General features: G+C 38.9%; 1 protein-coding gene across 1 annotated transcript in view; it reads left to right on the top strand.

The window, feature by feature from the left end:
* LOC122816168 (isochorismatase domain-containing protein 2-like) overlaps positions 1-13,412 on the top strand; it is a 141,328-nt gene extending 127,916 nt beyond the window's left edge. The window contains exon 5 of the mRNA XM_044088922.1: positions 13,297-13,412. Coding sequence (XP_043944857.1) covers positions 13,297-13,412 — 116 coding nt within the window. The remainder of the gene's footprint in view (positions 1-13,296) is intronic.
* Positions 13,413-25,866: the final 12,454 nt, after the last annotated feature.

Below are 25,866 nucleotides of genomic sequence, written 5' to 3'. Positions count from 1 at the left end.
GGCATTGAGAAATGGGATATCCAAGCCAAAAAAAGGAGAACAGATTATGGTGGTTCAGGCACATGTGGAATAAAGCAGAATACACTTTGATGAAGAAGATTTGGGACAGATAGAAATGAGGGTATCCAGCAAACAGTTGGATGGGTTGTGTGAGAGAAGCTCTGTGACAGTCAGGCATGAGTGCCAAAGAAAACAGGAGTGTGGCATTGAATCACAACTCGACCCCATGTAGAAAATGGGAAAAAGGAGGTTGATGATGATGATGATGATAATGACCAAAGCAATAGATATGGGCAAAATGGTTCACAATGTCTACCTTGACCTGGTCAAGGCATTTGACACAATACCCCACTTGAGCATTGTTGATAAACTCAAGAGGTTAGGTATAAACCCTAATGTCACCCATCTGGCTCACAGACAGAACACAGAAAATTAGAATTGGGGAGTCCACACCTGCAAAGAGGCCAGTCACAAGTGGAGTCCCTCAGGGATCAGACCTGGGACTGTTCTTTTTTTGGAATATACTTATCTAAGTCAAGACTGATGTCAAGGACCTCTGGCTGACCAAATGTGCAGATGATTGCAAGTTAAGAGAAGTCACAGAATCCCCCACCAACGCTAATGTTGTCCAGGAAGGGATGAAAAACAAAAAAATAAATAAATGCTAAGAAATGCATACTAGTATCCTTCTCAAAGTCATCCACCCCTGGTAACTGTCATATTGATAACACATCCCTAAAATTTGACCCAGTAGTCAGGGATGTTATTCTAAAAGTGTATTAGTTCTGGGTTAAGCACTTGGGCTTCAGGTCAGTTATTTTACATTAAGAAGCTTTGTGGTCTGCACTCTTGTGGGAGGAGAGGCTAGATTCTGCCCTTCTGAGCTGGTAATTTTTCTGGTTAAAGGCTTATTGTGCATGCTTACGTGAAGTGTTTCTTTCTGAAATCGGTACTCCTTGTTTGCTGTAGCAAAGACTAGATTCAGGCCGGCTGGATCTAGCTTTGTTTGTATAACTTGTGCACTGATCCAGGCCGTCTTTTTTGGAGAAGGTTTCTCTGTACCCTAGTGGCAGGACTGTGCAGTTAGAACTTGTCTGATTGAAGACTGTTGGAACAGGGCTCAGTTTTAAGCTTTTCAATTGGATAAATGGGTAAAGTGTTGTTTTGATTGTATCTGCTCTATTTTCTGAAAAAAAAAAAAAAAAATATATATATATATATATATATATATATATATATATATATATATATATATATATATATATATATATATATATATATATATATATATATATATATATATATATATATATATATATATATATATATATATACTTGATTCCCACCTTTCTGAACTAGTATAGTCCAGTTTTCAGGTTGTTGCTGAATCCAGGGCTGTGTTACAAGTTTTTGTGTTGCCCATACCTTACTTGGATAGAAGGAAGTTTCTCTGTTTACCTGTGAGAGAGGGGAGCTTTGAGCAGGCTATCTGTCCCTGGAGGAGTGGTTTCAGCCCAGAAGTTAGTAGTTTATTGGCCATTTTGGCCTAATTTCTATCTCTTTCACTTCCCTGCTATAAAAACCGCATTTGCACAGTTTTTGGGCTTGTATTCTGCTCAGCAAGTGTCTTCCAGGTGTTCTGCAGAGTCTACAGCAGCAGAGAGACAAAAGAGTGACTTTGGAGTGATTATCACTTTTCTGCTTTTCTTGCTGTCTTAACTAATTCCGCATAAAACACCAGTTTTTTTTAGCGAATCTGTGATTTAAAAAGTTTGTTATTGCTACATATTGTACTTATTTGCTGCCTGAACTTGAATTAAGTAATTTTGTGTTTAAATAATCTGTTTAACTGTTGTAGGCTACACACTAAAGTGTGATAGCCTTTTCTGTGCATTTAAAGTGTTGTTTTGATTGTATCTACTCTATTTTCCTGGAAAAAAATATATATACTTGTTACCTGCCTTTCTGAACTAGTATAGTCCAGTTTTCAGGTTATTGCTGAATCCAGGGCTGTGTTACAAGTTTCTGTGTTGCCCATACCTTACTTGGATAGAAGGAAGTTTCTTTGTTCACCTGTGAGAGAGGGGAGCTTTGAGCAGCCTATCTGTCCCTGGATGAGTGGTTTCAGCCCAGAAGTTAGTAGTTTATCAGCCATTTTGGGCTAATTTCTATCTCTTTCACTTCCCTGCTATAAAAACTGCATTTGTGTGGTTTTGTGCACCGGACAGCGCCATTTAGCTAGAGTTAAACTATTCTCGGCTCCACAAAGTCTACTCTTCAATTATTCCCTTGGAACTAGACAAACCTTCAACTTTAGCACCCAAACCATTCATTTCACAATCAACCACTTGCTTAAAACTCATAGCAAGCACGAATTAACCCTAGCACTAGACCCCTCTATACTGTCCAGAAGGACAAGGCTCTCTATTCATCCTCACCAGCCAGTCAGAAAAACAGCTTACTCTACCTATTCAGGCATGTCCAAAGGGCAGTTTCCGGTGTACTCGCCAGTCCAACTGGTGAATTTGGGCATTTTGAGGCAATGTTACAACTGTCTCATGTACACAGACAACCCTCTCCTGCTACCACCAAACACTAATATATGCGACAGATGCAATTATACAGCCAAACTGGAGGCAAAGCTCTCTCAACCCAAGACTGGAACTGACAGTCAAGCGGAGAAGGGTAATACTTGCAACACACCACCAGTCTCACATAGACCTAATAAACCAACACCGGAAAATAATGCACATGAATACATGAAAACATACTCGGAGGCTCTAAATAAAAATCTGCAAAAGCAACAGAGACCTCCAAAGCAGACATCCAAGCAACCTCCACACCCCATCACCAACCATGAAGCACATACATCACATAATCAGTGTGCCATGCAATCACAGCCCTTAATGCAAAATAACATACCCAACACACTAGTAATAGGTGACTCTATAGTCAGGCACATTGATGTCCCACTAACTAGGCTGGACAAGGAGAAGGTTGCAGTTAGCTGCCTGTCGGGTGCCAGGATCCGCCACATAACACAAGCACTCAGGTCACTCCAGAACAAGTACAAATACAACTCTGTCATTGTCCATGTTGGTGTGAATGACCTGAGATGTACCTCCCTGAACTACATGAAAAGAGACATGGAAGAGCTTTTTGATCATGTAGCCCAGGCCAGTATGACCCTGCCCCTGAGTAGCATCCTGCTCTCACCAAAAATGATGCCACAGTATAAAGAAAAAAATGTTCAATTTCAACAATTGGCTAAGTTTCTGGTGTCATTCAAAGGGGATCCAGTATCTGTCCGCCTGGGATGACATGCTTGACAAGCCACGTTGCTTCACAAGAGATGGCTTGCACCTGTCACCCTTAGGCTTTCGAATACTGGCAAAGGCTCTTGCCACCCCCATAGTGCCTTTTTAGGCAAGGTTCAAAAGACAAACCCACCACTATAAATAGCACAAGTAACCAAAAATTGAGGGTAATGCTACTCAATGCCAGAAGTCTAAACCTCAAAATGCATGCACTCGAGGCACTCTTCAGTATGGAGAACATCGACATCTGTGCAGTAACAGAAACCTTGTTTAAGGTTCCTGAGAGCACCTCAGCACTACTCATACCATACCTTTTGGCCACAGAACCAGGACCGAAACACAAAAGGCGGGGGTGTATCAATATTCATCAAGGATACCCACACCTCCAGGTTAGTGGTGCAGCACAATGCATCAGAGATCATCCATGTGCAACTAACAATGGCAAAACTGCAATCCAAATTGTAGCTTGCTAGAGATCACCCACCATGGCCCAGGACCCCCATTCCACATTTCTGGAGACACTGGGAAATATGAAGGTCCTATCAAACACCTTAATACTGGGTGATTTCAATTACCCAAACATAAATTGGGAGAACTACTCAAGTACTAACTCCCTTGCCCAACGCTTCCTAGAATTTATAAACTCGAACACCCTGGATCAACTGGTCAACACCCCCATCAGAGGGAACAACATACTGGACCTGGTCATCACCAACATGGGTGACTGGTGTTCCACACCGGAGGTCAAACCCTTGCTGGTTAGATCAGACCATAGACTAATCACGCTGGATATCCACATTCCGCCCCCACCCCCAATCAAGGAAACCACCATGAAAAACTTTTCAAAAGCAAACTTCACATTACTTAAGACCGAGGTGGAAAGGTTCACAGCTCCCATGCTAAAGGACAATGCTGTCCAAGCTGCTGAAACCTTTACAAAGGCACTCTATGAGCATCTGCAGAAATGCATGGATCATGCTATCCCAAGTAAAACCAAGACTCACTCCTCCAAGAAAAGGAAACCAGTCTGGTGGATCCCTGCCATAAACAAGCTATACAACAGAAGGAGGAAACTAATACAGAAAAGAGTAAAATCCCAAGAAGGAAAGACATCCCTGATCAGTATCTGCAAGAAAATACGATCCCTCATTAAATCATCTAAGGCTAGTTTCGAAAGAAAAATTGCCAATGACTCCAAAGATAACCACAAAGCGTTCTTTAGCTATGTCAAGAACCTAAATGGAAACTCTCAGATCTGCTCTGAGTTAGTGCAGAATGGCACAAAATACACTGAACTGACTGACATTGCAAACATTCTGGCAGACAGGTTTAGTGCAAACTTCACACCCCCTCTCACCCCCTAAATGGCCCATAACTATACCAGAAGAATGTAGGGCCCCATCAATCACCGACACACAGGTTAAAACAGCCCTATCCAAAGCCAAAAACACAGCTTCAATGGGACCGGACGGTGTCCCAGGCTGTGTCTTTCAAGGGCTCCAAAATGAACTAACCCCTCACCTAAACACACTGTTCAAACTCAGCCTCTCTACAGGCTACGTACCCACAGAGTGGCGCACAGCAACAGTTATCCTGCTCCAAAAAGGTGGAGCCACAATGGACCCCAGGAACTATCGCCCTATAAGCCTGACTAGCCTGGTCTGCAAGGCTATGGAACGCATCATCATGGAACTCATTAACAGAGACAGTGGAAACCTCCAAACCTTGGACCCTACCCAGTTTGGCTTTGTTAAGGGCAGATCATGCCTCCTAAACCTGGTGGACTTCTTTGAGATGGTTACCAAGGCATTAGATGAGGGAAAGGAGGTCCACACAGCCTACCTAGACCTCGCAAAGGCTTTCAACACCATTCCCCATTCTAGTATTTTAGACAAGCTCACCAGCTTGAACATAAACCCCTATGTCACAAGATGGGTTGCCAATTGGCTCATGGATAGAACCCACATGGTGAGAGTTGCAGGCTCTAAAGTCTGACTCTAAACCGGTTACAAGTGGTGTCCCCCAGGGCTCAGTCCTAGGACCCCTCCTGTTCTGTATCAGAGATACAGGTAAGCATAGGAGGACTATGGCTGACCAAGTTTGCAGATGACTGCAAACTAGGGGCCATAATTGATTCTCCAGCTGATACAGACACCCTTCAGATGGGTCTCACTGAGATGGATACCTGGTGTCAAAATCATGGCCTCAAGCTAAATGCCAAAAAGTGCATAGTCATCTCCTTTGGAAAAAACAAAGTACCCGTGAGCTACCACATAGGTGGTAGTCCCCTAAATACAGAAAATGTAATAAGGGATCTGGGGACCCAAGTCGATAGCAATCTCTCCTTTGAAAATCATATTGCCAAGGTGGTTAGAAAATCCTTCTATGTGGCTCACCTAATCACAAAAGGGTTTGCATCTAGAACAAAAGAGGTTACTGTGCCACTCTACTCATCACTCATTAGATCCATCGTAGAATACAATGCCCCATTTGGGATGTACCTTACAAGACACCTGCAACAGCTGGAAAAGCCACAAAAGTACCTCACCAAGAGGATTACTGGCCTCAAACAGATGCCCTATGCAGCCCTACTCAAGAAACTCCAGCTGTAATTGGTTGCATACCGCTTACTCAGAGGTGATCTCTGCCTGACATACAAGGCCATGTTCAACCCAGAATTGATGGACATGCTCCACCTAAAGAAAAAAACAAATCCCGGAGAGCCACACGCTCGAGATATAAACCTCACCACAATGATAAATAGGACATGCTGGAGGGATAGATTCCTATCCCAGAGACTCCCCATGCTTTGGAACAGGATTCCAATATACATCAGGCAGAGCCCCTCACTAACACTCTTCAAGAGCAACCTTGACAAGTGGATGGGAAACAGAAAATTTACCCCGGGGATCACTGCAGTGGCTCTGCTGGACAGTGGTGCAGGGAACTAATGGTTCTGCTGGACAGAGGCACAGGGAACTAATCTAAGGGGGTGGCGAAAGCCAACACATTCTGGCTAGGCTTATAAATGCCCTTAGGCAGATAGCCTAGTACTTACCTATGAACCTATGAACCTATGTGAAGACACACATAGGCAGTAATCTAGCCTTTGACCATCCCGTGTCTACAGTAGTGAGGAAATCATTTTTTGTTGATCAACTTATAAAAAAAGGTATAGCATCTAGGTCCAAGGAGGTCATTGTTACATTGTAGTCAATGCTCATTAGATGTATCATTGAGTACAATGCCCTCTTTGGTATGTACCTAACCAGGCACATCCAACATTTGGAATGTCCATAGAAGCTCCTCACTTAAAGAATACAGAGATGAAGTAAAATGTCATATGCAGACGACCTCAAGGCACTATCCTGTATAGTGTCTCCTAAAGGCTGTTGAGGGGAGATCTATGCATGGCATACAATGCATAGTCAGAACCCACCCTGATAGATCTCCTGCATATATGCAAAACAAACAGCACCAGAACTATACATTTAAAGATATACATAGGACCTGCTGGAGAGACAGGTATGTATCCCAGAGACTACCCCTTCTCTGGAACAGGCTCCCCATCCATGTGATGCAGAGTTGCTCCCTAACCCAATTCAGGTGTAACTTGGGTAACTGAATGGGGAACAGGAAATTCATCCATGGTTTGGCAGCTATGTTTTTAATAACACAGGCTGCCTGTGTTTCTAACGGACACAGGCAGCCTGTAAAATTTAATCTGCCAGGCCCCTGCTTATACTTATCAAGGGTGCCAGAACTTGCCAGAGATTTGGGATGCATGGTTAGGCTTAAAAAGATCTTAGTGGTTGTTAGCCTAGTACACCCTTATGCACCAAAGAGACTCTGCCTGGGAAACATGGCAAAAAGCCAAGTCCCCTACTCACTATCAATTGTTCAAAGAGCTTAGGAATTAGACCAAAAGAAGAATATACAATGACAAGAAAAAGTTCTACTATATGGCCCAATCCACCCATCAGTCCAACTCCAAAAACTTCTGGATAAACATCAGTGCTATCCTTCACTTTGGAAAACCTTAAACCCCTAGCCCTTATCCCAGTCTCTCGGCATAAGACACCACCACTCTCCTTAACCATTTCTTCATTGACACCATCAGTAAACTAACTAACACCAGCCAAAACCCCAACAACATTCCTCCACTACAACCTGAAGCACAGGAGGCATTCTTCTCTCTCAACCCTATCTCAGCTCTTACATTGTCTTTCCTCCAAAAGCTTAAAACTTGTTTTCCTTCTGCTGACAATATACACCCTCCCTTTCTCAAGCTAGCAGCCAAATCTATTGCCTACCCAGTCTCTATACTCATAAATAGATCCATTAAAGAAGCCACAGTACTTAACATCTGGAAATCTTTCTTTATAATACCCCTTCACAAAAGAGGCATCTGCACTGATCCTTCTAACTATAGACCCATTGCAATCCTTTCCCCCTATCTTCATCTTCTTTTAGCTGCTCCCGTTAGGGATCACCACAGTGGATCATCTGTTTCCATTTCTTCCTGTCCTCTGCATCCTGCTCTCTCACACCAACCACCTTAATGTCCTCTCTCACCACATCCATAAACTTTATCTTAGGCCTTCCTCTTTTCCGGTTACCTGGCAGCTTCATCCTTAGCATATTTTTCCCAATATACTCTGCATCCCTCCTCAGCACATGTCCAAACTGATGTAATCTTGCCTCTCTGGCTTTGTCTCTAAACCTTCCAACCTGGGCTGACCCTTGAATATGCGTATTCCTAATCCTGTCCACCCTCGTCACACCCAGTGCAAATCTTAATGTCTTTAACTCTGCCATGTCCAGCTCTGACTCCTTCCTTTTTGTCAGTGCCACTGTCTCCAACCCATATAACACAGCTGGTGTCACTACCCTCTTGTAGACCTTCCCTTTCACTCTTACTGGTACTCGTCTGTCACAAATCACTCCTGACACTCTTCTTCACCCTGCCTGCACACTCTTCTTCACCTCTCTTCCACACTCACCATTGCTCTGAACTGTTGATCCCAAGTATTTAAACTCATCCACCTTCACCACCTCTACTCCCTGCATCCTCACCATTCCTCTATCCTCCCTTTCATTCACATGCATATATTCTGTCTTAGTCCTGCTGACATTCATTCCCCTTCTCTCTAGAGCATATCTCCACCTCTCCAGGGTCTCCTCCACCTGTTTCCTACTCTCACTACAGATCACAATGTCATCTGCAAACATCATAGTCCACGGGGACTCCTGTCTGATCTCATCTGTCAACCTATCCATCACCATTGCAAATAAGAAAAATGTATACATTCCCAAATGCTCAAATTCCTCATTCATAATAATCTCCTGACTCCTACTCAACACGGCTTTCGGCCAAATCATGGTACCTCCACAGCCCTTCTGTCTTTCACTCACACTATTACTGAAGCTCATGATAATAACATAATGGTCTCAAGTCTATTCTTAGACCTTTCAAAAGCTTTCAACATGGTATCCCACTCCATACTCCTAAGCAAACTTGCCAGTCTACATCTATCTCCCAACACCCTCAAATGTTTCTCCAGGTATCTAGCAAACAGACAACAATCAGTCAGATGGCAGTCTTCCTGCTATACTTTTCTACCTATTCATACAGGCGTTCCCCAGGGCTCCATCCTGAGACCCCCTTCTTTTTAATATCTTCACCAATGACCTCTGTACCTCAACTTTTCATTCTACCCTTATAAAATACCCCAATGATGCCACACTTATCACCACCTCTGACACACTGTCATAACTTCAGTCACTCACACAAGAATCTTTCCTTTCTGTAGAAAGTTGGCTAACTAAAAATCAACTAATTTTGAATCCAAAAAAGGCTAAACTTATCCTCTTTCTCCCTAAATCAAGTAACCATCTCAAACAATCTTTCACAATTTCCTCTTCTAACAAAACCATCAGTACAGTAGAGCATCACACAAAATTACTTGGAATGACAATAGATGATCAACTAAAATTTGATCTACACATACAGCAGTCCATTAAAAAAGCAAACCAAAAACTAGGTCTCCTGTATCGGAACAGGAAATTCCTAACTGCTGACTCTAGACCCTCCTTGGCCCAAGCCTACTTACTTCCAATCTTTCTCTATGCAGCTCTAGTCTTATAAATCTCCAGTCCTCTCTCCTTACCAAAGTTGAAAGGCTTACAACAAAGCTGCTAAATTTACAGCTAACCTACCTAATACCCCTCATCACTATATTGCTCTAAAAAAACTTCACTGGATGGAACTTCCCCACCATCTTAAACTCTCACACCTCCAACTAACTCACCTTCTAGTCAACAAGCCCACTGCCTGTCCCTCCTTCTCTAATATTGTGACTTACTATACTCTTCACGCCCACTACGAAGTACTGATAAATCCCTTCTGCAAACATACAAATCTGAAAAAACAATTGCCAAAATTTTATATAAATCCTCAGTGTCTCATTTCTAGAACAGTCTCCCTTTCACCTTATGTAGCATCCCAAACACAAACAGCTTCAAAAAAGAATTAAGAAATTCTCTCTGTAAGTCATGGATATGCCCCTGTCAGGACCCTATTTAATTGGATCCATCGCTCTCTTCACTTCCTAGAATCACCCTCTTGCAGTTTATGCCCTAAGCATATGACACCTCTTACTTAACAAAAAATAAAAATCAGATGATGGTATCTTCTCATTAATTCTTGCCTAACATATAATAATCTTTCTCCTGTATTATTTGTTACAGGTCCTCTACGTATATACTATAAATAGTGTACCAACTTTACTACGTGTCTTATTATACTTGTTACTTTCCCTGTTTTTCTATTACACAACTTTGTGATTATTGTATAACTGTTATTATACAATGACCGCCCATTAACATTCCAAAACGTGCACGCTGATTGGTCAGCATGCACGTTGTAAATCCGACTTAAACTAATGGAAAAAGGTCCGGTCGTCTGGACTTTTTCCATTAGTATAAGTCTTTTTTTACAGCAATGGAGAACGCAAGATCTCCGTTGCTGTTTAGACACTGTCTCGCTATGTTAACATAGCGAGACAGCTTTAAAAAAAAGTAATGGAGATCTTGCTTTCTCCGTTGCTTTTTTTAAAGCTGTCTCGCTATGTTAAACTCCTTTAACATAGCGAGACAGCTTTAAAAAAAGCAACAGAGATTCTCCGTTGCTTTTTTTAAAGCTGTCTCGCTATGTTAAATTCCTTTAACATAGCGAGACACTTTGTAAGAAGCAACGGAGATCTTGCTTTCTCCGTTGCTTCCACCCACAGCTCTGATGTACTGCATAAGCATATGCATGCACAGTACATCAGAACTGCTGCAGAATACCAGACAGCTGTGGAAGGGCAGCAAGGAAGTATTATACAATGCCATTATTTAAGAAAAGTAATTATTTTTTTTCTTAAATAATGTCATTCTATAATAGCAATAACCCACTTCTGGGTGTGGGTAATGCGGGATTTACCCACGGTTGTCTTTGTTTGGCCACTCAGGCTTCACCCTCGTGACCAAACCACACCAACCGTGGGTAAAGCCAGCATTACCCACACCCAGGCGTGGGTTATTGCTATATTATTACTCAGTTTTGTGAGAATTCTATAACTGAATCATTTGTACATTTTGCTGGAGCTTTTCTCCTCGGTTCTCTACTGAAAATGGGCCTTTGCTCAACTGGACCAACCTGGTTAACAAATGTGAAATAAATAAATAAAATGGGTATTTTTTATATATATATATATATATATATATATATATATATATATATATATATATATATATATATATAGGTCCTTCTTTTGCACCACACACACACACACACACACACACACACACATATATATATATATATATATATATATATATATATATATATATATATATAGATATAAGACAGATGTGCAACAGAATCTCATTATATACTGTTAGAATGCATCATATGGCCAGATTTAATTCATTAATTAACACAAGAAATGTACTCAATACATAATTAAGCGCAGCATGAAGTAAAGTGCCACAAAATAAACACCAATAAACAAGTCAAAAATAACACATTTAAATAGTTTGAACTAATATAACAGTGTTAGTATAAAGGTGAGTCTGTTGCACATTTGTGTTATTGATGTACTGTAGAAGCCATTGGTTGAAAGCATGGTCTGTTTGGTTGTTTTCTGGTGTGCAGTATAAAGATCTACTATATATTTGTATGGCGCGTGATTCCATTTTTGACTGACTGTATTGTTTAGTTTCCATGCATCTTTTGAGGTTCATGCATCCTACCTTGTGGTCTTTCTTGCATATAGTGACTCTCTCTCTCTCTCTCTCTCTCTCTCTATATATATATATATATATATATATATATATATATATGGATGTACTTCACAATGTGAAAGTACCTAAACATCGAACTTTAAACCTGGATCCAAAAAGACACACACACACACACACACACACACACACACACACACACACACACACACACACACACACACACACACGGAAAAATATGAGGGAATACTGTAAACAAGTTTCATGATGTATGTTGTGAAGCCATGATATCCATTATTTTATTATTTCTTTTTTTTTAACAATTTCTATAGGTTTTTTTGTTTTTGACTTCTTCACACTACCAAACCTTCAAGATAGTATCTATTATCATGCAAACAGTGCCAGCTACTGACTAAGAAACTCCATTTCCATTTACAAATGTGCTAAGGAAAACATAAAAGAAGAGCTACTCAAATATCAAATATCACTGCTAGAAGTCTTCTAAGTTGTAACATCGATACTAATCATGGTCTTAGCTGCTACTAAAATATCATTTTCGAGCTCTCCACCCTTAAAATATAACATATAAATGCAAGCAAAGGTTCAGAAATACATAGCTGATAGCACAACAAAAATGAGATACCAACTATCTCTGTGTCATGGCTATACCTCAGTACTACAGATGAACATATCATACCGCCAGGAAATGACATACTTAGGACTAAAAGAAAAAAAGAGCATGTGGTGTAGTATTACTAAAATCAAACCAGACTATAGTAGCTGTAAATGATACAACTTTGCCTCCATTTAAAAAAATAACTAAAATACCTCTAACTACCACATGTATAAAATCAACACAAACTGTGTAACTCTAAATCCAGTAACTCAAAAAATATGTTTACTTGAAAACATTTCAATCTTGACTAACCTGTACCTTAAAAAATGAAATCATCATTCTAAGAGACTTTAACATAGATCAGACTAAAAATAGCAATTCAACAAATTTAAACTTATATGGTCTTATTCAACCAATCAAAAAAAAATATTAGATTGATTTCTCACTTCCATTACAAATCATCACAAAGGCAGGTGTTCTCACTCTGATAGTATAAGCAATAATATCCGTACCTTTCTAACATAGGAACACACAAATATAAATAAAATTATCTCCTACACAGATGTCCAAAAGGACATATTAGACTATATAGTCTGACCTGTATCAGCCCAATGTAACTGGACCACTCTCAAAACACCCCATCTAAATAAAGCAGTAAATTAATCTAACAATATATTTCTTGATATACTTAGCTATCTAGCACAAGTCAGGAGAAAGAGTATAACATGCCATTGCTCCATGGCTATCACATGAAATAACATTAAGCACAGCATTAAAAGGCAAGTTTGGGTTTAGTATAATGGTTAAGTTGTTTACCTCATAGACAAAACATACTCAGTTTGATTGTCACACTTGGATTATCTATGAACCTATGAACCTAGAGAAAGACTGGTAAAAATCACTACATAAAGCAGCCTTCAACGCTACAAAACACTTAGGAACTTAGTCAAAAAACAAATACAAACAGACAAAAAATATATATACTACTATAAGCTTCAGCTGACACATATTTATTTAAATTTTGTTTGCTTCTTTACTTTTTTAACTTATATTATTTTATCTGCAATTTTTAACCAGGTAGGTGGGCTGGTCAGCTGATTCTTTTCAGCCATGATGCAAGCTCAGAAAGAGTACAAGAGAGCTACAGCACAATTGCAGTAAATTGCACAATTGATCAGAAAAGTATAGTGTAGAGAGGGTAGTGTAGAGAGATAATACTGAGGGAGTTCAGGTGTTATATACATACTACAGTGATTACATACTTGAAGTAAGCATTAGCCATGACATTCAAATTGTGGTTATCTACATTCTTTGCAAAATTTACAATGTGCAGAATTGCCTACAAACTTTTGAATGTTATTACCTTCTTAATTGGAGTGTCTGAGGGAGTATGAAAGGTCTTTAATGACTAATTTTCATCTAAGAGGAGGATAGAGTTTAAGAGGGATCATTCGGTAAATTAGAGTGCCCAATGTAAAAGTTGAACTGGCTAGTTTTTGGCAGCCATTTAAAGCTATTTAAGAGAGCACAGTGATGAGTGTTCCCATGTAGTAGAACAAAATGGCAAATTGTTGGTATTAGCAGCTGAGTAGAGTAAACGTAGATGGAGACCATATTCCAGTTTGGGCAAGAGGATGTTTCTTGCTATAGCTTTACAGGTCAAGATTGCTGCCAGGTATTGTTGTAAAGTAACATTTAGTACAGCATAATACGAAAGAACTCTGGAACAATATCAATAAATTCCGATACCCTGGCAATTAAAAACAAAGGAAGAATAAAACAACACAAATAAACCCATACCTTCAAAACAATGTATGTGTAGTCAATACAGTAAATACACATTTCATTGAATCTGTAACTAATAAACTCAAACCAATACCATAGCATCACCATGTACTATAGACTTAAAACCAAGGTGCTTTTAAACTACAAAACTGTATTCATGCATATCTTGAAAAATATTGTTTAAAATAAAGCCAACCACTCCTGCACCAGATAAAATACCAGGAAAATATCTGAAATGTCTGACAAAAAGCAGCTGAAAGTATAATTTACCCAATTACAATTCTTATTAACAAATCTGCAACAGAACAATATATTCCAACAAGTGTGGAATGCTGGTAGCATGTACTGTTAATCATGTCTACTTCACTTGTATCTTTTGGCTTTTCCCTGTTAGGGGTCGCCACAGCAGAACTCCGGTCCGCTAATGAGTGGCAGTAAATTTTTACGTACCGAGTTGCCAGCCCTGACGCACAACCTTCAACGAAGGTACATCCATTCACGCATGTCTCCACACTGAAGATGCTTTAACTGAGAATCGAACAGGACAACGTCTTAATCATGTCTACTTCACTAAGATATTTAAAATGTTTTGCTATCACTCTGAAACAATCTCCTAATGTATTTACTGCACCCAAGTGTGCTTGAAAGATATATTAGTGGTACAGTGTAAATCCTGTTTTTCTTTTTAAATCATGTAGTTTTTTCCCCCATATTTGAAATACATTTCTCTGGATAAATTAAACAAGCCCTTACATTTGAGGAAATAACTTAAACTATCAGACACCTAACTAATGGTAAGGTTCCTGGCCCAAACAGATTAACAGCAGAATTTCTCAGCTCTATGTGGATTCACTAGCCCTCATTTTATTTTATCTTTTCAGTTGAACAGAATTAGAAGGTAAACTCCCATTCTTAGCAAACGTAACCACTATCGTACTTTTACAAAAAAGCATCTCTTTGGTCTCCCTTGAAACAAAATTTTAACACCAATATACATGCAATAAACTGGAAAAATCTAACTTAGCTAACCCAAGAATTCTAGCAAAGATTCATTAAGGGCAGGCAGATAGGCCAAAACGTAATGCACCTATAGTTCAGCAAAGTAAAGTGGGTCAAGTGCAAAGGATTACCTTTGGAAGTTTTCTGCACTGACTTCAACAAAGTTTTAGATTTCCTTGAGTAACAAATCTATGGGATGACGTATCAGCATATGGATTTAAAGGACCTTTCATAAGCAGGTGTAAAATTATGTATCATATACCTCTGGTACAAGTAAATGTAAATGGGATGATTCCTTCCCCTTTCCGCTTTTAAGGAGTACACACCGAGGTTGTGCATTATCTTTGCTATTATTTGTCTTTGCTACTGAAACATCAGAACTTCACTTGCAACAAAATTTCAACTGCTTGCAGATGATGGGGTACTTTGGATACTGACTCCTAGAAGTAATATGCCCTTAGTTTTAATGTAGTAACAAAGTTCTAAAGGATTTCTGGACCAAAGGTGTAGACAGGTATTCTTGCACCTGGTGCAATTCCCTGATCAGATACCCCCTCAACTTTTAAGTAAAACTCCTCTCACAATCTTGAGGAACAAAAGGAGCTCTTCTGTCTTTTTAAACACTAGCAAACTGCTGGCTGCATGTACAAGAAGCAACTGCTACAGTTTATACCACATGGAGCACTGCAGTTATACATATAAAAAGTTATTAATTGACACTTGAAGATGATCAGAAATACTCATACATAATATTAGACTGGGTGTAGGATTACAGATTCTGAGCAGGGAAGAATGGAGCCTAAAATGTCAGAAATGTCAGCCCTTATCAATGAAGCATTGACACGCAGTGCCTTTATGGAGTTGCTCAGCAAGTGCTGCTTTGAAATTTTTTAGGGAGTCATTACCCCCTAAGTTCACACAGTTTTAAATTGGGGTCTCTGGAAGAAAATATGATTAGATTATGAATTTTTGAGTAAGTGACAAGTCTTTAATGAGGAGTATTTTTTTAGAGGGGCAGTATCCTTCATGTAATATTTTAAATATTAATAAAGAAAGTAAATAGGCAGGTTTTTGATTTACTGGGAGCAAATGTCATTTTTGTATTAGAAGACAGAGCAGTATATTTTTATGTTTCGATAAAAGTTTATTAGAAGTGGTCCAGTGGCAGAGAGTGGTGAAGAATAGTTGTAACTGAGTTAGCAAATTATTAGGATGTTTGTTTGCTTCTCGTATGAGTATGTAACCTGTGTAGAGTATAAGGTTTAAGGAAAAAAGGTCATCTGCTAAGTCATTAATAAACAAGGAGAATATAAGAGGGTCTAGCACTTCTTGTGGGACACCAGTGTTAAGAGTACTCACTGAGGAAACAAGATAATTTATGTGAACTTGGAAGGTTCTGTTTCCTAGATAACACTGGAACTATTTAAAGGAGAATTGCACCCAAGGGCTGAAAAATTTACTTTTTAGTATATCTTGAACTTTTCTGTATTACAAATGTCTCTATATTTAAGTAGGTGGTTATTATTATTTTCTAATGTGTTATAACCAAAATTGCCTGAAAGGGGCTTCTATGGCTAGCATGATTTTTTCACAGTCAGTGCTTTTACCTTCCTGATGTGATTTTAGAAGTGCAGAGATAAAAATCCCTTTGATGAGAAGATCATTTACTGTAGTTAGCTCTACTAGAAGCTTACAGCAGTATTGTGACTGCCTATTTTTTAACTGTCAACTTCAATCACTATTTTTTATTACTTTGCTTCCTTTGATTTTTATTAGTGGCCATCTCTGATTTAGCATTTATAAAATATAGCTGAGTTATTTATTTTTATGTATTTAACATTTGTTTACCGGGAAAGTCCGACTTGGAACAAAGCCAATTTTCAGCAGAGGCTCGGGGAGAAATGCTCCAGACATATGTCTTTGTAACTTAATTGTTCTTTTCAAATTAACAACTGTAATTCAGTGTTTGTGTGAGAAATCAGACACCTGTGATTCATAGGTGTTACTTGGGCTGAGCTGGTTTGTGCTACAGTCACAGTTTTTAATTCTATAGCTAGAATTAGAGTCTTTGATGTTAATCTTCCTTCCCTAACTCACTGACTTGTCTCAACAAAACAGTTTATGCAATGCAAAAATGATGTCACAAAAGATCAAAAGAAACGTACTGTTGTAGAAAATACACTGTAGAAAAAATGCAAACTCAAACACTGACAGAAAATCAGAAAAGTAAGATGAAATTAATTTCATTGTTGTGGCACTCAGAGTTTGATTAAAGGAAAGACAACCAATTTGTAATAAGAATAAAATAAAATAAATAGAATAAAATAAATTAAGCTTGAGTTTATTTCTTGTCATTTGCCTCTGAAAACTAAGCTTGAAAGCCTTGGTTTGTTCAGACTCCAGGCTTCACTATTTATCTGAGGTGTGATGCTGGCAATCTGTGCTGATAAGTCACATTTAAATGTCAATGTTTAAGAGCCATTGTTTTCTTAATTGCTCTCTAACCTACCTAAACTTAATACTCTGCTATTTTTTTAATTTCTTCAAGTCTTTTGGGTTTCTAATACTGTGATGGGAATGGCCCCCATTCCTATGTCAAAGTATGATTAAAGTTCATAAAATTAGTATTGTTTCACTCTTTGATGTCAGCCAGTAGTACTCTTCGCAGCACCTGCAATGTGCCCAATAAAGACTCCTTCTGCAATTTGTATGGAGTTACATGTATTGGTAACATGTCTGAATACAACTGTAGATTATTTTTTATAAGACCCATTGCTCCTACTACTATAGGAACTGTCTGGGTATCTTTCTTCCACATTGCTCTAGTTTCTGATAGCAAATCCTGATATTTTATGACCTTGTTTTTCTCTATACACAAGACACTGTAGTCACTGGGTGTGGCAATTTCAATGTTCAATGCTACTTTTGTCTTCTTTTCCTGGACCACTATACCTGGTTTTCTAGCATCTATCTTTTGAACTGCTGGTAATGGATAATCCCATGTGATATAAACTTCATCATTTTCTATGATGCTTTGTGACTCATATTTCCAGCGTTTTTCAGCCACTTCAACACCATAATGCTTGGACAATGCCCAGTGCAACAGCCTTGCCACATATTCCCCTTTCAGTATACAGTCCTTCTGCCATTAGTATATCACTGCTAGAAACAAGGTGTGCGACTGTTTCTAATTTGGTTTTGCAAAACCTACATTTGTCCATTTTTCCCATATGTTCACATCATCACGGACCTAATTAACAAGGATATAGGGAAGCCCAAACTCTAGATCCCATGCAATTTGGCTTTGTGAAAGGTAGATCATGTCTGCTCAATCTGGTTGACTTCTTTGAGTCAGTCACCAGAGCTGTGGATGAGGTCAAGGCAGTTCATGCAGCCTACCTTGATCAGGCCAAGACCTTTGATACCATTCCCCACTCAGGAATTATTGATAAACTCACCAAGCTAAGCATCAACCCCTATATCATTAGGTGGGTTGCAAATTGGCTCACAGATAGAACTCAAAGTGTGAAAGTAGTGGACTCCAAGTCAGACTGCCAACCAGTCACGAGTAAAGTCCCACAGGGATCGGTCCTGTTTATCATCTACTTATCAGAAGTTCAGGCCAACACAGAGGGACTCTGGCTGACCAAGTTCACAGATGACTACAAGCTGGGAGCCATTATTACTCCCCAAGTGATGTAGACATCCTACAGAAAGGCCTCACTGAGACCAATTACTGGCGTCGAAACCTTGGCCTTAAGCTTAATGCCAAAAATGTGTCGTCATCCTCTTTGGGAAAAACTCATTTCCCACTAATTACCACATCGATGGGAGCACATTGAACACTGAATGCGTTATAAGAGATCTGGGGACACAGGTTGACAGCAACCTCTCCTTTGACCACCACATTGGCACTGTAGTCCAAAAGTCCTTCTGTGTGGCACATCTCATTACCAAGGGTTTTGCATCCAGGAAGAAAGAGGTCATCATCTCCCTCTACTTTTCCCTCATTAGGCCAATCATTGTGTATAATGCCCCATTGGGCATGTACCTCACTAGACACATGCAACAGCTGGAAAGACCACAAAAGTACCTCTCAAAGAGGATCCCGGGCCTTAAACACATGTCCTACATGGACAGACTCAAAAAACTCCAACTATTCTCTGTCTCATATTGGCTACTAAGAGGCAATCTCTGCTTGACTTACAAAGCCATGTCTGACCCAGCTCTGTTAGAAATACTACATCTAAAGAAATCCAGTTCCCACCACACCACACACTCTGGAGACCTCAACCTCATTACCAGAATCAACAGAACATGCTGGAGGGACAGGTTTATAACCCAGAGACTGCCAATGCTCTGGAATAGACTTCCCATACATGTCAAGCAGAGCACCTCACTGGCCCTCTTCAAGAGAAATCTTGATGAGAGGATGGGAAATAGAAAGTTCACTACAGGGATCACTGCAGTGGGTCTACTTGATAGAGGCACTGGGAACTAACATTGGGCAACATGATGCCAGGGCACTTCTATGGGCTAAGCTTGTATAGGCTCCAGGGCCATTAGCCTAGTACACACACACATAGCCCACTATCTTGGGCTGCCAATATTAACTTTTCATCTCTTGGTTTGAATTTGTCTCACCTTAACCATTCCTGGGTCCATTCCTGATCAACACAAGGTTCTTCCAGATGTTTTCTATACTTGCAACTATATTTATGCTTTTTCCACATTTCTTGCCTTCTCATCTGGTCCTTCACCTTATTTTCTTTTTTTTGTTCTTTGGCACATTCATTTGCTGCCTGACTTTTGTCTACTTCTAGTTTGATTTCCATTCCTGCTTGCCGCCAATATGCTTCTGCTAAATTAAGCAGAGAAGTCATCTTAAGATATATTCTCTTCATGTTTCAAAACTTTCAGTGCATTTCGGTCTTGTGAGGTCAGCAGATATGTGTGGAGTTGGTTCTACTTCATATTATCGACAGCTCATATGATCAGCAACCAAAACACTGACACCAAAACACTGAAAGCTCAAAACACCTAAAGCTCATATGATCGACACTCATAACTTCGACACATGAAATCCAAGCATTATGCCCTTTCCCCACTGTAGCACGACCCTGGAGTAGGAATAAATAGTTAGGGTGTGTGTGGGGGGCATACCCCCCCCCACATTATTTACATGAATATAGTCAATTGTGTTAAAAGTATCCATATGTATGTTTAAAATTTATGACATGTGGGGGGCTGTCTGTTCTGGAGAAGGGGATACAACTTAATATCTTCCCCTCCCCCTTCTCCCCCTTCTCACTTGAAAATTTCCTCTCCTGTACTAGGGTGGTTGAAATTCGTCTACATTATTCCCTAGAGGAGGATATTCTTCATCATACATTTCCATTCCCCCCACCCCTCTTCTTTGTCCCTCCTTTTATGATCCTGTTTATAAAATGTTTGATTATTTCTCCTACTATTGATATATGCAGGTTTAGGGTAACTGGTATTAGTACTATATTCCTTGATATCCCTGTTCAGTTTCCCCATTTTACGCTGTATAATAATCTCACATTTTGAGTCAATGTCTTTTCTAATGTTAAAATATTTTTCTTTTTCTTCTACAATACTAAAAATTAAATCATTCTTGATACACAAGTCTAGTTCATGAATTTCTCTTCCCAGTATTTCCTGTCTTCTTTCATTGTCTTCTATAATCAGCTTGACTACTTCCAGCCCACATTTGTTAAACACTTTCACCAAACTTTCATGAAACAACGAACCATTCTCCACATTATTGGGGTACTTATACATTCTGAGCCCCTTAGGGACTATCTCTTTACATAAACATTCATTAAGGTATGCATTCTCAATACCCAGTGTTCTATATTGTGTCATTAATTTATTGAGTTCATTTAATTTGACTGCATAAGAACGACCTTCACCACGATTTTTATAAACTTGTTGATTGTCATCTTTAAACAGAAAATCTTTCTTTAACCACTCAGTTGTGGTTTGAAAGTCTAAAACAACAGTACCTTTGGATGCTAGTAAAGATTTAGGTCTAGCCCCCTGTAGGTTGTATATTCCTTCAGTCGCTTCCGTTCTTCCTGTCCCTGTATCCAAAATCCTAGGCGTTCTCATGGGGTTGAAGTTAGTTCCTTCAATATCGTCAGGGTCGCTGGCTGCGTCATCACCGCCAATAAGCTCCCTCTTTCTTTTAGACATTGGCCCCAGAGATCCTTCAAATGTACCGCCATTGATGTTAACCGTCATCTTAGCAGGAAGCAGAGTGTGACACAAAGGAGTAAGTAAATCAATAAGTTCTGTGAGTTGGCCAATCAGCTTAAGCGTCTGGCCCACCTCTTCTTGCACTTCCGGATTCATGGCACTGTGTTCACGAACACAGCCAAGCTGCAACTCTACCACCACCAAAAAGTCACTCTAACTCAAAAAAAGTAGTAGATAGTAGCACTAAAAACAACCAATAATCCACCAAACTGCTACTGGAGTCGCAGAATTGATACCAGATGAATTTTCTATTGTAATTTATTGTAGTTCAACAGTCCATAAACGCACTTCACATAGACAAACACCAATACGCGTTTTCGTCCCTCTCTACCAGGACTTCATCAGACAATTTCCTATTAAATCTCAAACATTTATATACTTTAATTAATACCTAATTGTCCAATAAAACTATACAAACAATTAAAAACTGAAATTCAAATACACCAATCTTATCAACCTATTCATGAATATTTAACAGGGCTGAGTAAAGGAACATCCTACAGAAAGGCCTCACCGAGACCAATTACTGGCGTCGAAACCTTGGCCTTAAGCTTAATGCCAAAAATGTGTCATCATCCTCTTTGGGAAAAACTCAGTTCACACTAATTACCACATCGATGGGAGCACATTGAACACTGAATGCGTTATAAGAGATCTGGGGACACAGGTTGACAGCAACCTCTCCTTTGACCACCACATTGGCACTGTAGTCCAAAAGTCCTTCTGTGTGGCACATCTCATTACCAAGGGTTTTGCATCCAGGAAGAAATAGGTCATCATCTCCCTCTACTTTTCCCTCATTAGGCCAATCATTGAGTATAATGCCCCATTGGGCATGTACCTCACTAGACACATGCAACAGCTGGAAAGACCACAAAAGTACCTCTCAAAGAGGATCCCGGGCCTTAAACACATGTCCTACATGGACAGACTCAAAAAACTCCAACTATTCTCTGTCTCATATTGGCTACTAAGAGGCAATCTCTGCTTGACTTACAAAGCCATGTCTGACCCAGCTCTGTTAGAAATACTACATCTAAAGAAATCCAGTTCCCACCACACCACACGCTCTGGAGACCTCAACCTCATTACCACAATCAACAGAACATGCTGGAGGGACAGGTTTATAACCCAGAGACTGCCAATGCTCTGGAATAGACTTCCCATACATGTCAAGCAGAGCACCTCACTGGCCCTCTTCAAGAGAAATCTTAATGAGAGGATGGGAAATAGAAAGTTCACTACAGGGATCACTGCAGTGGGTCTACTTGATAGAGGCACTGGGAACTAACATTGGGCAACATGATGCCAGGGCACTTCTATGGGCTAAGCTTGTATAGGCTCCAGGGCCATTAGCCTAGTACACACACACATAGCCCACTATCTTGGGCTGCCAATATTAACTTTTCATCTCTTGGTTTGAATTTGTCTCTCCTTAACCATTCCTGAGTCCATTCCTGATCAACACAAGGTTCTTCCAGATGTTTTCTATACTTGCAACTATATTTATGCTTTTTCCACATTTCTTGCCTTCTCATCTGGTCCTTCACCTTATTTTCTTTCTTTTGTTCTTTGGCACATTCATTTGCTGCCTGACTTTTGTCTGCTTCTAGTTTGATTTCCATTCCTGCTTGCCGCCAATATGCTTCTGCTAAATTAAGCAGAGAAGTCATCTTAAGATATATTCTCTTCATGTTTCAAAACTTTCAGTGCATTTGGGTCTTGTGAGGTCAGCAGATATGTGTGGAGTTGATTCTACTTCATATTATCGACAGCTCATATGATCAGCAACCAAAACACTGACACCAAAACACCTAAAGCTCATATGATCGACACTCATAACTTCGACACATGAAATCCAAGCATTATGCCCTTTCCCCACTGTAGCACGACCCTGGAGTAGGAATAAATAGTTAGGGGGTGTGTGGGGGGCATAGCCCCCCCCACATTATTTACATGAATATAGTCAATTGTGTTAAAAGTATCCATATGTATGTTTAAAATTTATGACATGTGGGGGGCTGTGCCCCCCCCCCCAACTATTTATTCCTACTCCAGGGTTGTGCTACAGTGAGGAAAGGGCATAATCCTTTGGATTTCATGTGTCGATGTTATGAGTGTCGATCATATGAGCTTTAGATGTTTTGAGCTTTCAGTGTTTTGGTGTCAGTCAAATAGTTGTCGATCATATGAGCTTTCAGTCATATGAAGTAGACCTGAGCCAAATTGCAGATCTAACATCAATCAACTTATTTGTTTTCTTTTAAATGACTATAAACCCTGTCAGCATCAATTTCTGTGTATAGTTTATATGTTGTCAGAAGACAAGTTATTGGTCTATAATTTTTAGGGTAGCTGTATCAATTTTAAGTGTAGATTTTAAAAGCCTCTGTTATCCAGGTTGATCCCTTTAGGTTGAAATGAAAATATTTCTTACTCATGGGTAAAACTCATTAAAAGATGTTAATATTTTTAAACCCAAAACGTTAGATAAACATTGGACCTGGGGTTTTCCAATTAGAGGCTTTAATTAATTAATATCAATCTGTTAGATGTTACTTCATATTCATATCCTGACTTTAAACCTTATTCATCTTTAAACTTCCTACCCTTTTCATCTTTGCTCTTTATTTAAATGATTTTTAATAGACCATGAGTAATAACCAGGTATCCACTAATCAATCAACATAAAACAAATGGAAAAATTCTTAAATAATGTTTTTCGGGTACCCCCTGTATGTTGATTACTTGCAAGGAAAATAAAATATATTTTTAAGTTTTCAAAATACATTGGCTTTATATAATGCATTTTAATTTTAAAGTTTACTAATGCATAAGCTTGAAAAAGTTTGTATATAAGACCTTTATTTGCCATTTCAAATGCCTGGACATATCTACAAATATCTTGCATAATCAGGCCTTTGTTCAATTATATTAAAAATTTGTGGCTTAAGTTGGGAAAAATACTAAAGGCATTTCAAATGTATCTATTTATTTATTTATTGGTTTGGCTGGCAGTCTTCTTTGAAAGGCCTTTTTTTCTATAGGTTCATCGTTTTATTCTACTAACGACTTTAAAGGATGTTGATATACATTGCAATTCTTGTAATGAATGGGTTCTCAAGTTTCTTGGATGCCTATCATCTTATTTAACCAACATGGAGTTTATATCATGAGTATTGTAAACATCCATTCAATTAAATTTATCAATGTTGTTTAAATGTTAAGTTTGGGTATTGTTTTTATCATTCCTCATCACCCTATTATCCTATTATCTTATTCTTTTGTTCAAAATAGACTTCCTAGACATTTGCACTTCTAATTTTAATGAAGTGCTTGTGATACTTCACAGATTCTGTATTAGGTATGTGCAATTTATAAATTCCTGTATAAGTCATAATTGTATCATAGCTAGAACTAGGCTAACTGCCCTTGAACCATTTTAAGCCTACCCAAGTTACCCGGGGTGAATTAAAAGTGTACCTGTGTTTGTAAGGAAACACCTTAACCTTTGGGACCCTCCCAATATCCAACTTATTCAATTTATGAGTTAGGGAAAGATTTTTAAAAAGTGTATATTGGGAAATATAAAACATTTACAGTTAGAATGTGTACACAAATTATGAAATCTAAAATTTTTGTTTTCCTCCGGTCCAAAAAATCACTATGTCATCTAGGAATCTATGGTACAATATCCAGTACTTATTGAAACTGGAATTTGTGACGTATTTTTCTTCCCATTTTGAAAGAACAATATTTGCATAAGTAGGGGCACACGCTGTGCCCATGGACACCCCACTGGTTTGTTGATAATATTCCCCATCGAATATTAAAAAATTATATTTCAATACGGTGTCCATGAGGGCAACTGTGACTACCTTCTCTTCATGTGTAATCTTTTGATCTAAAAAGATGCTTTCCTCGAAATAATCCATCCCTTCCTTATAAGGAATGCAGGAAAAAAGATCAATAATGTCAATTGTGATAAATATTAAATCATCTTTATACACTTCAGATGTGAGTTCCCTTAAAAAATCCCATGAATCCATGGAGTTTATATCATGAGTATTGTAAACATCCATTCAATTAAATTTATGGATGTTGTTTAAATGTTAAGTAGTGAGAGATATATGTTTTATATGCATTCCTCATCACCCATATGTATCTGATTATAACGTATTATTATTTCTGATCCAAAATAGACTATAGTAGTACATTTGCATTTATAATTTTAATGAAGTGCTTGTGATACTTCACAGATTTTTGTATTAGTGGTATGTGCATATGTTACTTCATACACGTATGCCATAATGATGTATCATAGGTTAGTACTAGGCTAACTGCCCTTGCAAGCCATTTTAAGCCTAGCCAATTATCCCCTGTGAGATTCAAACTCTGTACCTTGTGTTTGTAAGGCAAACACCTTAACCATTAGGCTACCCTCCCAATCATCCAACTGAATTCAATATATGAGTTAGGGGAAAGATATTTCAGTGTATATTAGGAAATAAAACATTTACAGGTAGAACTGCTGTACACAAAGTTATGAAATCATAAAATGGAATCCTCCCTGCTCACACC

Source organism: Protopterus annectens, chromosome 1.part1 (genome assembly GCF_019279795.1).
Source record: "Protopterus annectens isolate FY-2018-M chromosome 1.part1, PAN1.0, whole genome shotgun sequence".
NCBI lineage: Eukaryota > Metazoa > Chordata > Ceratodontiformes > Protopteridae > Protopterus > Protopterus annectens.
Note: the sequence above shows the minus strand (reverse complement) of the source record. Positions and strands in the feature narration are given on the sequence as shown.